Genomic DNA, 14347 nt, shown 5'->3' on the forward strand with positions numbered 1-14347 from the left:
TGTGTGCTGACCCCCCCCCAAATCCCCCCCAAAGACCCACTCCCCACAACTGTACACCACTACCATAGCCCTTAAAGGGTAACGGGGGGCACCTACATGTGGGTACAGTGGGTTTTTGGGGGGTTGGAGGGCTCCCATTTACCATCACAAGTGTAACAGGTAGGTGGGATGGGCCTGGGTCCACCTGCCTGAAGTGCACTGCACCCACTAAAAACTGCTCCAGGGACCTGCATGCTGTTGTCTTGGAGCTGGGTATGACATTTCAGGCTGGAATAGAGGCTGGCAAAAAAATGAATTTAAATTTTTTTTTTTTGGGTGGGAGGGGGTTGGTGACTACTGAGGGAGTAAGGGGAGGTCATCCCCGATTCCCTCCGGTGGTCATCTGGTCATTTGGGGTACTTTTTGGAGGCTTGGTCCTAAAAATAAATGGGCCAAGTGAAGCCGGCCAAGTGCTCGTCCATTATCGGCCGAAGCCGGCCATCTCATAACCACGCCCCCATCCCGCCTTCCATACTCTGCTGAAACGCCCCCCTTTAACTTTGCCCAGCCCTGCGACGGAAAGCAGTTGAAGCCGGCCAAAATCAGCTTTCAATTATACCGATTTGGCCGGCTTCAGGAAATGGCCGGCCATCTCCCGATTTGTGTCAGAAGATGGCCGGCCTTCGCGTTCGAAAATAAGCAGGATATTAACTTAGTGCTCAGTATTCAAAGAACACAGCCACAGATAAGCAGAATAAGCATCTATTTATCTTTAAACCCAACATTAAGCAATCCTATTTTATTAGCTAGAACCACTGCTATTTGTATAGTCTTCCTAAATGGATAAATTTATCTGGATGGAGGTGGGCCCTGTCCCAGGAACACCCCTGGCCACTCCTTTTCACAAATTGATAAATGTTGGATACATTTCATCCAAAATGTATCCATTCAAGGCCCCTAATATAAAAGACACCTAGTATATTGTTGACTGCATGAACATGTTTTAATACTGGTAAGGATGTTTCAAACCCTTATATCTTACTGATGATTCAAATTAGAACCCCAAATTAATCAGGAATAAGAGACATCAATCAAATAAATAATGGCTGGCATCACTGCCACTGTCGTTGGAGAATGACCTCCCCAATGAAAGTTTCGGTATGAAACTCATGGTGTCGGGCGTTAAAGAAGGGGAGTCCTGCTGTGGTCTCTGCACAGTTTATCGCTTGGGGATTGCAAACCGTGACAGATAAGTGGAATGTTTTTCTACTTGCTACACGAATTCTATATGAAATTATAGTTTGATACGTTGAAGAACTGATTTTTGATGTAGCACTGGAGTTTTTGAACATTGAATGAGTTGTTTATTTATTGAGAACGCATTATTAAGTTTAAGCACTTCGTATGCACAGAGTGGTACTATTAATGATTGCAATTTTCCACCTGGAGTTTTGGCTCGATGAACGATGTGCAATGTTTACCCTTGTAGCAGGCTTTCATTGTGACTGCCACAAGGGTGTGATATTTATCTGAGGGCATTACTTCATATTTATTTGGCACCGGTTCCTGAGGTCACTGACAGCGCAACTCTATCTGGCTATTCCTCTCCTGCACTACCGTGGTTCTGCTCAGCTGTTTCCAATCAACATCAGGACACTGGGGAACTGTGTGATAGAGGCTTCAGGGCACTCAGAGCACCCTTTGATGACATCAGACACCTGAGATAACCGTGGCACCAGTTCCTCCCGCACTACTGCGGTTCTGCTCAGCTGTTTCCAATCAACATCAGGACACTGGGGAACTGTGTGAGAGAGGCTTCAGGGCACTCAGAGCACCCTTTGGTGACATCAGACACCTGAGATAACCGTGGCACCAGTTCCTCCCGCACTACTGCGGTTCTGCTCAGCTGTTTCCAATCAACATCAGGACACTGGGGAACTGTGTGAGAGAGGCTTCAGGGCACTCAGAGCACCCTTTGATGACATCAGACACCTGAGATAACCGTGGCACCAGTTCCTCCCACACTACTGCGGTTCTGCTCAGCTGTTTCCAATCAACATCGGGACATCAGGGAACTGTGTGAGAGGCTTCAGTGCACTCAGAGAGTCTTTGGATGAAATCAGATGCCTGAGATGAAAGCGGCACCGGTTCCTGAGGTGTCATGCCAAAGGGGCCCACATGCCCCTTTGTGCACCCCTTCATGCACAACTGAGCCGTTGGCACCTGTTCTAATTATGGCTGGTCTGTGCTCTCTTTGTATCTTGACTTTTAACAGAATTCAAGCTATGCTGTGGATTTAAGTGTTTGTTGCTTATTTTTCTTTTAACTGGAGGTGATTTACCCTCCTTCTTTCTTCAGCCAGTCTACTTTTACTCCATATATACAATATGACTTTTCTCTTTTAAAAGGGTAACTTTTTTCTTAATTGTGCTGATCATATGCAGCAGGAAATTCCAATTGTGATTGGTAACAGACAACATAGGAGAACATATGCTTATAAGGTGAGCTCTGACCTTAAGATCAGTAATCATTTTAATTTAATTAAGATTCCTTGTGTTTATGATACCGTTAGAACCTTCACCCCTATCCCTTATGGTTACATAAACTCTCACTCGGCTGTTAATAAGACTGAAATTCTTAGAAATATGTTGGAAGATGGCCAGTTTGGTTTCCTGTTTTTGTCTCAGACATGGTTTCCTCTTCAGGAGGATCCTGATTACAATTACTATGTCCTCCAGGATACAAGATTAGGCATTTATCTAGACTGAATCGACGGGATGAAGGTCTTGCTATTTTATACAAATCATTTTTAATGTGAACTTTTAGATTCCATTAGTTCTCCATCTCTTGAACTACTAGTTTCTGAGATTAATGATAATTCATTTTATTTATTTATTTATTTGTTTGTTTGTTACATTTGTATTCCACATTTTCCCACCTTTTTGCAGACTCAATGTGGCTTACATATTACCGTTAACAGCGTAAGCCGATTCCGGTCTGAACAAATACATGGTATGAATGAATACAAAGTGATATTGTGGTAGAATGAGGTACATGTATGGTAAGTACAGTTGGGGGGAACTTAGAGGGGGAAAGGGGAAAGAAGAGTCAAGTAATGTCCGTTATGGTCTTTGATGGCACACTATGTTGTGTATTATGTCATATCCCTTCGGGAAAATGGTCTGATACAGAAGATAGATTTTATGAGGTTCTTGCTAAATATTTGTGAGTTATGATTTTATTTTATTTTTACTTGGGGGACCTTAACCTTCATTTAGAAATAGTCTCTGACCCTCATGTTATGACATTTTTTGATTCTTTAGAAGCAATTGGTTTACAGTGATTGTTTAATGCTCCTACACATGATAAAGGTCATCAATTGGATTTGTTAGCATCTACTACAACTCTTAAGGGGTGTGATACTCTGTCTTTTAACACAATTACAACTGTTCCATGGTCTGGTCACTATTAGATTTCACCCTATCTTGGAGAGACGTATGTAAGAAAAAAGTCTCTCAGCTCTTTCTTGTTATAGGGATAAGGTATTCCCAGCTGAATTCTTTGTACTTCCTTTAGTGATGATAATTTCCTTGAATGTTGGAACTCTATATGCAGAGAGACTCTTGATACTTTAGCCCCAGTTAAAAATAGATTGAAAGTTTGTAGAAATTCAGATAAATCGTTCAATCAAGATCTTATACTTTTGAAACGTTCTTGTAGAAGACTATCATGATTGTGGAGACACTCTCCTACTCTAGAAAAGTATACTTCGCAAACTAAGATCCATGAATATAAGACTCTATTGACCATTAAGAGGCAAGACTATTATTCTGAGATAGTTGGGAATGATAAACCAGATATTAGGAAACTATTCTCTTTACTTGATCAGTTAACTAATATGATCAGCTAGTAAACACCTTGGACTCTATCCAGCTTATAATTGAAAAAGAAAAACGCCTATATTGCGACCCAAATCGGGAAATAGACGTTTATCTCACAAAAACAAATAAAGCGGTATAATCGAAAGCCGAATTTGGACGTTTTCAACTGCACTCCGTCGCGGATGCGGACAAAGTTGATGGGGGGGGCGTGTCGAAGGCGTGGTGAAGGCGGAACTGGGGCGTGGTTATCGGGCGATCAGAGATGGGCGCCTTTCGCCGATAATGGAAGAAAAATATGCATTTTTAGCGAGAATTTAGGGCACTTTTCCTGGACCCTGTTTTTTCCACGAATAAGGCACCAAAAAGTGCCCTAAATGACCAGATGACCACTGGAGGGAATCGGGGATGACCTCCCCTGACTCCTCCAATGGTCACAAACCCCCTCCCACCACAAATATGCCGTTTCACAACTTTTTATTTTCACCCTCAAATGTCATACCCACCTCCCTGGCAGCAGTATGCAGGTCACTAGAGCAGTTATTAGGGGGTGCAGTGGACTTCAGGCAGGTGGACCCAGGCCCATCCCCCCCCCACCTGTTACACTTGTGCTGGTAAATGGGAGCCCTCCAAACCGCCCCCCAAACCCACTGTACCCGAATGTAGGTGCCCCCCTTCACCCCTTAGGGCTATAGTAATGGTGTAGACTTGTGGGCGGTGGGTTTTGAGGGAGATTTGGGGGGCTCAACACCTAAGGGAAGGATGCTATGCACCTGGGAGCTCTTTTACCTTTTTTTTTGTTTTTGTAAAAGTGCCCCCTAGGGTGCCCAGTTGGTGTCCTGGCATATGAGGGGGACCAGTGCACTACGACTCCTGGCCCCTCCCACGAACAAATGCCTTGGATTTATTCGTTTTTGAGCTGGGCGCTTTCATTTTCCATTATCACTGAAAAAACAAAAACGCCCAGCTCACAAATTGTCGAATAAAACATGGACGTCTATTTTTTTCGAAAATACGGTTCGGTCCGCCCCTTCACGGACCCGTTCTCGGAGATAAACGCCCATGGAGATAGACGTTTTTGTTCAATTATGCCCCTCTATGTCTCCATCTGCCTCTGATCTGGCCATTTATTTTCAAGCTAAGATCCAGACAACTAGTGAAGTAGAGGAGTGGCCTAAAGGCTAGTGCAGCAGGCTTTGATCCTGGCAACTTTGGTTCAATTCCCACTGCAGCTCCTTGTGACCTTGGGCAAGTCACTTAACCCTCCATTGCCCCAGGTACAACAACGTAGATTGTGAGCCCTCTAGGGACAGAAAAAGTACCTGCATATAATATGTACAGCACTGCATACATCTAGTAGCACTATAGAAATGATTAGAAGTAGTAGTAGTAGTAGTAAACCAGCTTTATTTATTTAGTGGCATTTTTACAAAGGCACACTAGCATTTTTAGCATGTGCTAAATGCTAGAGACGCCCATATATTCCTATGGGCATCTGTAGTGTTTAGTGTGCGCTAATCATTAGTGTGCACTAAAAATGCTAGTGAACCTTTGTAAAAGACCCCCTTATTTTTTTTGTTGTGTTTCACCATTTTATGCTTCTATTTCTGTCCCAGTTGACAGAATTTGGTTACAATTTGATGAGATGCAATTTCCAGATGTGAAACGATTATTTAAAACAGATGCCAAATCTTTTTGCTTGTCCTCCGTACTTAATTAACTTGGCCTCTCCAACTTTGTTTGTGGCTGTTACCCAATGGCTTAATTTTTATTTAACTTCTGGAAAGTTTCCTCTTGTTGGAGGGGATATTGTTCTCACGACCGTACCTAAAAACTTGAAGCTAAGGTCTATCTGATGTGAGTAACTACCGCCTGATTGCATCTATTCATTTATTTGTCAACATTATGGAGGGCTATGTCACTGAACAATTGGATGGCTTCCTTCAAAAATTTGATATCTTGCGCTCCTCTCAATCAGGCTTCAGGAAGAACTATAGCACTGAAACCATTTGAAAATCCAAATTTGAAAGTACCAAACCCCTCTGAGAGAAATTACATTGGCTTCCTGTCAAGGATCGAATCACCTTTAAAATCTGCCCCCTAGTTCACAAAATCCTCTATGGTGAAGTCCCTGATTACATGATTAACCTAATCATCCTACCACCCAGGAATACATTGAGACTATCCCGTTCATACCTAAACCTTCATTACCCAAACTGCAACGGGCTTAAGTACAAATCCACGTATGCTTCATCCTTCTCCTTCATCAGCTCACAACTATGGAATTCTTTGCCAAAAACTATAAAAACCATCCACAACCATCTAAATTTCAGGAAATCACTTAAGACCATGTTATTTAGAAAAGCCTACCCCAAGGACTCAGCATGTGTCTCCACTGCTTGATACACATCAATCTAATGACAATTTTGGAGACATCCAACCTTCCCTCCTTCCCCCTGGTTTCCCTGTTCCTTCCGTCCCTTCCCCATCCTCCCCATTATTTCTTATGTAGGTTTTATGTTGTATTAGCTTAATTTTACTGCATTGGCGTCAGCCTCTACGGTGCGCTGTAAGCCACACTGAGCCTAACGCAGTTGGGAAAATGTGGGGTATAAATGAGATAATAAATAAAAATAAATAAATTGTGTCAGCTTTGATAGCATGTATTAAAAAATTATTTTGCAAAGGTCAATGCGCCATTATTATTCAATTTGACCCAAGAAGTGCATTTGACCTAGTTGATTTTGAACTAATGACTCAGATTCTGAACCATTTTGGCATCCAAAATCCAGTTTTGTCCTGGTTTAATGGTTTCTTAACAAATTGTTATTACACTGTAAAGGAGGGGGGAGTTTGCTGAAAGATGGAGTCCTTCAAATGAGGTTCCTCAGGGCTCCCCACTTTCCCCCTCCCTTTTCAACCTATTAATGCAGCCCCTGGGTGGGTGTTATTCTGGACCAAGCTAAGAAAAAACATTTTATATATGCAGATGACATCACTGTGAGTCTACCTGTCTCTCAACTGTGGTCTGATACGCTATCTCACATTAGAACCTGTATTTATATAATAGATAATTGGATTGCATTTCATAGACTCAAATTAAACAAGAGCAAATCAGATCCAAACTATGTTGAGTCTATATCCTTAGGTGGTAGTCAGTTTTCTCTGGATCTTCATTCAAACATTCTGGGGGTGAAAGTAGACCATTTATTGTCTATCCAGTGTCATACTCAGTCTATTATTACACACTCTTTTGTAAAGTTGAGGAAATATAAAAAATATTTCAACTTAGAGGTTTACAGGATTTTGTCTTTAATTCTTCCTAAATTGGATTATTGTAATCATACGTTAGCTATTTGTTCTAAATCGCTTATCCGCTGTTTACAATTGGTTCAAAATTCTGCTTTAAGACTGGTTTTTGGATTATCTCAATTTAAGTCACTTCGATTTTATTACTCCAAACCTCATTGGGGTAATAAGATTGAGAGAATTCAGTTTAAATTAGGTATTACCACCTTCAAAATTCTTACTGGGGAAATTCCTGACTATATGTTGAATCTAGTATCCTCGTCACAAGGGTCCTCTACTACTTACAATACTCGTAATCTTTTTCAACTAAGATTTCTAATGTATAAGAATTTAAAATCAATTAAACATCTCACATTGTCTATTCAATATCAGTTAGTTAACTTATGGAACCAGCTTCTATTGTTTTTGAGGTCTTCTAGTCATCTTCAATTTAGAAAATATTTAAAAGCTTTTTTTATTCTTCAAGGCGGGTTTATCCACTGCTTAGTATTATGTCATTAGTTTGTTTTAACTATCTATTTATTTATTGGTTGCATTTGTATCCCACATTTTCCCACCTTTTTGCAGGCTCAATGTGGCTTACGTATTGCCGTTACAGCATTAGCTGATTCCGGTCTGAACAAATACATGGTACAAATGAATACAAGGTGATGTTGTGGTAGATAAGGTACATGTAAGGTAGGTGTAGTTGGGGGAACTTAGAGAGAGGGGGGGGAGGAAGAATCAGGTTTCATGGTAGAGGGAGGGATATTGTATAGGATGACTCTGGAGAGGGAAGGGGTAGTTTCCAGGAAGCAACTGGTAGTACCCTGGGCTTTCAGATGGCTACTGGTATGTCTGGCCCATGATCACCCCCTCGGAGGGCATAAAGGAACCCAGGCCACCCAGATCCAAATTGTATAGATTGGTCCAGCTCTTGATTAATGTAATCCATTCTTGAACTGAATAGGTACAGGCGAAATACAAGAACTGGCATAACATAACGTACCATAACATTTATGTTATTTATTTGTTACATTTGTATCCCACATTTCCCCACCTATTAGCAGGCTCAATGTGGCTTACATAGTACCGTAAAGGCGTTCGCCAAGTCCGGTAGAGAAACAAATACATGGTGATGTTGTGGTCGATTAAGGTTCATTGATGTCTCTTATTCCTGGACTTTTTTAGGACTACAGTATATAACCCCCATGCTAACTTCTGATTGCTTTTAACACACATTGGGGCCCTTTTACTAAGCCGCGTGGGCGCCTACGCACGCCCAACATACATCAATTCAGAATTACCGCCTGGCTACCACAGTAATTTTGTTTTTTTATACACGTCTGCTACGAGCAGCAGAAACCAGGCAGTAATCATCGTTATACGCACGTAGGCAATTACCACCCGGTTAACGCATGAGACCTTACCGCTAAGTGAATTGGTGGCAGTAAGGTCTCAGATTCAAAATGGACACGTGCCAATTTTGATTTTGCCATATGTCCATTTTCAGCAAAAATTTTAAAAAGGCCGTTTTACAGGCGTGCTGAGAAATGGATCTGTGCACGCCCAAAACACGCGCCTACACTAGCGCAGCCCATTTTTCAGTGCACCTTAGTAAAAGGACCCCATTGTAAGTCAACACCACGGAGAATCACAACACACAACTGTGTTAGCCGGACAGCAAGAGGCTCTGAGCTACTGAAAATGGGAACGCTGAATGAAGTGAGGTTGGTAGTCGGGAGGCGAGGATAGTGGAGGACAGACTTATACGGTCTGTGCCACAGCCGGAGATGGGAAGCGGGACTGGTGGTTGGGAGGCGAGGATAGCAGAGGGCAGACTTATACGGTCTGTCCATAGCCGGTGATGGGAGGCGGGACTGGTGGTTGGGAGGCAGGAAATACTGCTGGGCAGACTTGTACGGTCTGTGCCCTGAAAAAGGCAGGTACAAATCAAGGTAAGGTATACACATATGAGTTTATCTTGTTGGGCAGACTGGATGGACCATGCAGGTCTTTTTCTGCCGTCATCTACTATGTTACTATCATTACCTCTAGCAGCTGACTCAGTGCTGCTATGGAGCTGAGTTCGCTGAAGTCCATTAGAGCAGTGGCTAAGGTCCGTAAGAAACTTCCATCTAGAAAACAGAACAACACATTTAACCACATTATTTCATGTGAAAAATAGACCCATCGAAGGCAAAAAATAAAAACGAAGCATTAGAGCTCGGCACATTACCTTTGATGTTACTCTGGAACAGCTGTGGGAGAATCCCGTTGGGAGCCAGTTGATGGAAGATGCAACGAAGAAATTGCTTAGCCACACCTGCAGCATTGCCAGGAATCATCATACTGAAAAAAATAAATAGTCCTAGCTGAATAAAAATATTATATACCAAATCTTTATAAAAAAAAAGTGAACTTGAAAAATAAATATATTATTTTCCTTCCAGGGGTTCAAAGCATGGAAACATTATTGACAAATGCCATCTTCCCCTGTATTTTTTTTAAGAGCATCTGAAAACTGGACCTTACCAAAACTGAAAAGAGCTGTGAGAAATATATTGACAACTAAAGACAGCGGGCCTGCTCCTCACTTAGCAGGATCTGTACATGCCAGGGGCATAGCCAGACAGTCAATTTTGGGTGGGCCTGAACCCAAAATGGATGGGCACAGAATTCAGCCCCTCCTGGCCCCCTTCCGCTCTGTTCTCTGCATTCTGCCTCTCCCCCTACCTTCAAACACAAAATATTAAATACCTTAGCTGGTGGGGATCCCCAAACTGCACAGCTGAAGATTTTTTTCCTCCTCGGGCAGCCAGTGCTCTTCCAAACAGCAGATGGCAGTTGACTTGACTTGAGCTGACGCCGCTGCCAGCAGTCCGTATATGCTCAGTGCTTCCGCACGGGTGAAATGTGGAGAGGGGGCGGCGTGCGGTGCCAGCTGCCATTTGGAAGAGCATTAGCTGCCTGAGCAGGAGGAAATCTTTAGCTGGTGGGGTTTGGGGATTTCCACAGCAAGACTGCCACAATTTTGGGTGGGCCTGAGTCCAAATTGGGTGGGCCACAGCCCACCCAGGCCCACCTGTAGCTACGCCACTGGTACATGCAGAACATAACTGAGGTCCGGGAAATTTGTTGATGGAGGAAATGGTAAAAGCAGTTAGTGTAGCTGGGTTTTTAAATGATGAGATAAGTTCCTGGAAGAAAAGTCTGTGAACCATTTTTAGCCAGGTAGATGTGGGGAAAGCCACTGCTTATATCTGGGAGCAGGCGATGTGGAATCTCCTCTTTGGGATCCTACCAGATACCTGTGATCTGGACTAGCCACTGTTGGGAAACAGGATAGACCCCTGGGTTTGACCCGCTATGACACTTCTTATGATTCATGTTCAACAAATCCAGCAGGATTAAGGTTCAAAGGGAAGGAAGGACAGCTGTGGGGCTGCCGAGGTTACAATTATAGAAGAAATCCTATTCAAAGGAAATTTCTCTTCTCAGTACCCACCAACAGGGAACCTCTGCATGGCATAACCTAGCAGAAGAGCTGAACAGAATTTGAAAAACTAGAAGATGATAAATATGACAAACTTTTATATATGTAAGATCCACTAAAACAACATTCACTCCATCAGCCACTCTGTCATCCATCAATGTACTATAAAGGAATCAACGGTCACTGTGTCATTAATCTCCCCTCAGAGATGCCTGAGTAGTTGAAAAACTGTAGGCGTAGTCATCAATTAGCAATGTTCCTTTCCACTTGTACTTCTGCTCTCTAATTATGATTGTATTTTCTTTATGTCTACAGATACTACGGGTTTGATTTATGTTCCAATTCTTAGAATTTAAAGTGGGAACGAAAATTGTAGGATTCCTATAGTAATGAACTGCTACGTGGTTTTCAATATATTTGTTTGAGATGTGGAGTCACTAAAGTGTGGCCACCCAATTTTAACTTCTTGGCATTAGCTGAAGCTGACATCAGGATGGGGGAATGCTCAAAAATCTTCCTCCCCCCCCCCCCCCCCCCCCCACAATTTCAGATATTAGTAATACCATGAAAGAGATACTAAGGGTCACATGTTCTACTGAAGGCTATGGGGGAGGGGGAAATTCCAAACACCTTCATAAAGGGGAGGAGGTAGTCGAGATGAACAGGTGCCTCAAAAGTAGCTTCATGCACTTTGCTGGGTGAAATAACACTCTGGCAGAACCTTTTCTAAGCTCAAAATCTGGACAAATCAAAGTCTGTGTAGGTATAATAATAGTGATTAATAGATCATTTCAAGGAACACTAAATTGGCAACCAGTATAGGGTATGGCTCATGCCCCACACTATTATACCAGGAAGTAAAAGTCAAAAGTTCAGGGCCACAGATCCTGCTTAAAATTCAGATAGACAGTGGCTTTGCGGAGACAGGAGGGGATTTTGTATTTGAATGAGATGTTTCTTATTCAGTTCCAATGATGAGCCAAAAGTCTCAGGTAGACTAGTGCAATGTCACAGTCCAAACTCCAGCAGAGAGGCATTGCCCTGCTCTAAGGATCAGATGGCAGAATACCATTCAGAGCATATTGTGCATTCATTTTCAAGTTATCCTCTGGGGAGAGTTTCCCTCTACTAACAAAAAACTTCTTAAAGCAGCATTTCAATTACACAGATGTAAGTACATAGCACAGATATACAGTAATAGAATATGGTACGGTACACACTGCTGAAAGGAAATACTCACTTTATGAAGAAATATTATTTGTGTTATATTTTTAGAACAACAGATACTGGTCCTATTCTACAAAACTGCCCACTTACTCCAAGCCTTGGAGTTCAAGGGCTTATAGGAAAGGAGGGCCTGTGACAAGACTAGAAGAAATTTAGAGGCCAATTTACTAAGGCTATTTCCTCTTTCTGGGCCTACAGCAAGAGTGTAGCCAGACTTCGGCGGGAGGAAGGTCTAGAACCCGAGGTGAGGGGGCACATTTTAGCCCCCCCCCCCCGCGCCGCCAACACCCCCCCCCCCCTCCCGCCACCACAGGTACCTTTGCTGGCGGGGGTTCCCAACCCCCACCAGCCGAAGTCCTCTTCAGCGCCGGTCTCCGAGTCCGGTGCATTGCTGATCTGTGCACGTGCAGGACGTCAGGACTCACAGAAACAGAATCCAGATCAGCAACGCGCCGGACTCGGAGACCGGCGCTGAAGAGGACTTCGGCTTGCGGGGGTTGGGGACCCCGCCAGCAAAGGTACCTGACAGCAGCTTGTTAAGTGCTGTTAAAAACACTGATTGGCTTGTTAAACCAATTAAGTTACGCGCAAAGTAATAGAATACGCCTGGATTTCGATACAAATCTTTAGGCGCACTATATAGAAACCCCAGTTAACCAGCTAAGTTGACACTCCGCCCCTGGGCCACCCCTAACCTAGCTGGTTAGAGGATGGCTGGTTAGTGGTGATATTCTGCGACTGGCTAGCTCGGTGGGATTTAACCGAATAGAAGCCTCTCCTGCCCAATTAAACCCTTTTGAAAATTTTACCCCTCTCATAGTAAACTGGGCCATGGTAAAACTGATTATTTTACTGCTGCTTAATAACTACCCTTTAAATGTTTTAAAATCAAAAGTTACTCATTTGAAGAAACCATGCACCAAGGGAATTTACAGAGCAACCACAGTGACCGAGAACAAGAGCTTTGCTTTCTACCTTTCGGCTTGATTGGAGAAGCTGGTGCTTGACGCCAACCTAAAACAAAAACACCAAATAGCAAAATCATTCTGTCTCGAACTGATACAATCAGGCAGGATGCATTATAGCAACCTGGATTCAAAGTCAGCAAAGTGATGAATGTTAGCATACTTGCACAAACTTATTATGATCCGATTGACCCTGCATTTAGATTTGTGAAGACCACCCTGCAGTGCTTCCGCAGGACCCCATGTTATAAGAGAAGGGATAGTTCTGTCAACTTAGTCCTCCATCCGGAACTTCTGCCAAGGGCAGGTGTGTCAAACTGCAACCTCCCCCCACCCCCTCAATTAACTTTCAGGCCCTTAGCCTGCTGTCCACACCAGGGGTGTAGCCAGCCTTTGGCGGGAGGGGGGTCCAGAGCCTGAGGTGAAGGGGCACATTTTAGCCCCCCCCCCGGCGGCGGCGCTGCCAACCCCCCCCCCCCATCATTTTTCACCTCCCCGCCGCCACCACCACCTTTGACCCCCCCCCCAGCGCCAACCCTTTCGACCCCCTCTTCCCCCCGCTGCCGCCAATCCTCCCCCGCCATCGGGTACCTTTGCTGGCGGGGGTCCCCAACCCCCGCCAGCCAAAGTCCTCTTCTCCAGCACAGCCACGTTGCTAATCTGCAAGGGCAGGCTTCTGTTTCTGAGAGTCTGACGTCCTGCACGGCTTAGTAAAAGGACTCCTGGGTGTGTCCCAAGGATCAGGTTGACAAGCTCTGTCTTAGCCTTGCCTAATGGTTGGGCCAATCCTGCTGGAGAGCCCTGCAGTAGATTCCTAACGGTTATTCATGTGAGTTATTTACACGCACTATCTCAGATATTCATTAGGGAGGGAGGTCCTGAAAAACGGACTGGTTTGCAGCTCCGCAAGACTGAGTTTGACACCCCTGGTCTGGCGTAACATCTGTCCAGGACTGGAGCTTCCAAGTAGATCCTTGACCATGTGAATTCATTTTGCCGTGGCACAGACAACATGAAGACCCATTTTTTAAATGTGCAAATAATAATTATTCACTCTCTGTAACATGCTTCAAGTCACAGCTGTAAGGAGGGATGCCCATATTTTACAAGGAAGCCCCAGCAGCACTGTAGGCATGAGTCATTGACCTTGTTCAGCATGTGCTTTGAAAAGGAGTTCTCCAGAGGCAAAATTATTCCAGAATTGTACCTTCTGCAAAAGATCTGGAAGCAACAATTTGAGGGGAAATGCTGTTATCTCAGAAAGCCAATCAAGCTTATATTAGTACTCCCTCAGACATACTATCAGCCTCAACCATAGCCCTAAGTTACCTCACACACATGGATTTATTTACTGCCTGAATGTGGTCCTTGTTCAGTAAATGTGATCCTAAATACGCAATATATCTAGCTGTTTGCTTGGGGCATAAGGGAAAAGGATGTGTTTTCTTACTTAACAAGTCTCCGTAGTTTTCTGCTTTGCATTGGGCCTATTATTTTGGTTTTTGTCATGGACA

General features: G+C 43.6%; 1 protein-coding gene across 1 annotated transcript in view; it reads right to left on the reverse strand.

Moving 5' to 3' along the window:
• LOC115477106 (protein unc-79 homolog) overlaps positions 1–14347 on the reverse strand; it is a 186710-nt gene that overhangs the window by 87259 nt on the left and 85104 nt on the right. The window contains 3 exon segments of the mRNA XM_030213720.1: positions 9198–9283; positions 9385–9497; positions 12844–12882. Of these exon segments, the coding sequence (XP_030069580.1) occupies positions 9198–9283; positions 9385–9497; positions 12844–12882 (238 nt within the window).

This window comes from Microcaecilia unicolor, chromosome 9 (genome assembly GCF_901765095.1).
Source record: "Microcaecilia unicolor chromosome 9, aMicUni1.1, whole genome shotgun sequence".
In the NCBI taxonomy this organism is placed as follows: Eukaryota; Metazoa; Chordata; class Amphibia; order Gymnophiona; family Siphonopidae; genus Microcaecilia; species Microcaecilia unicolor.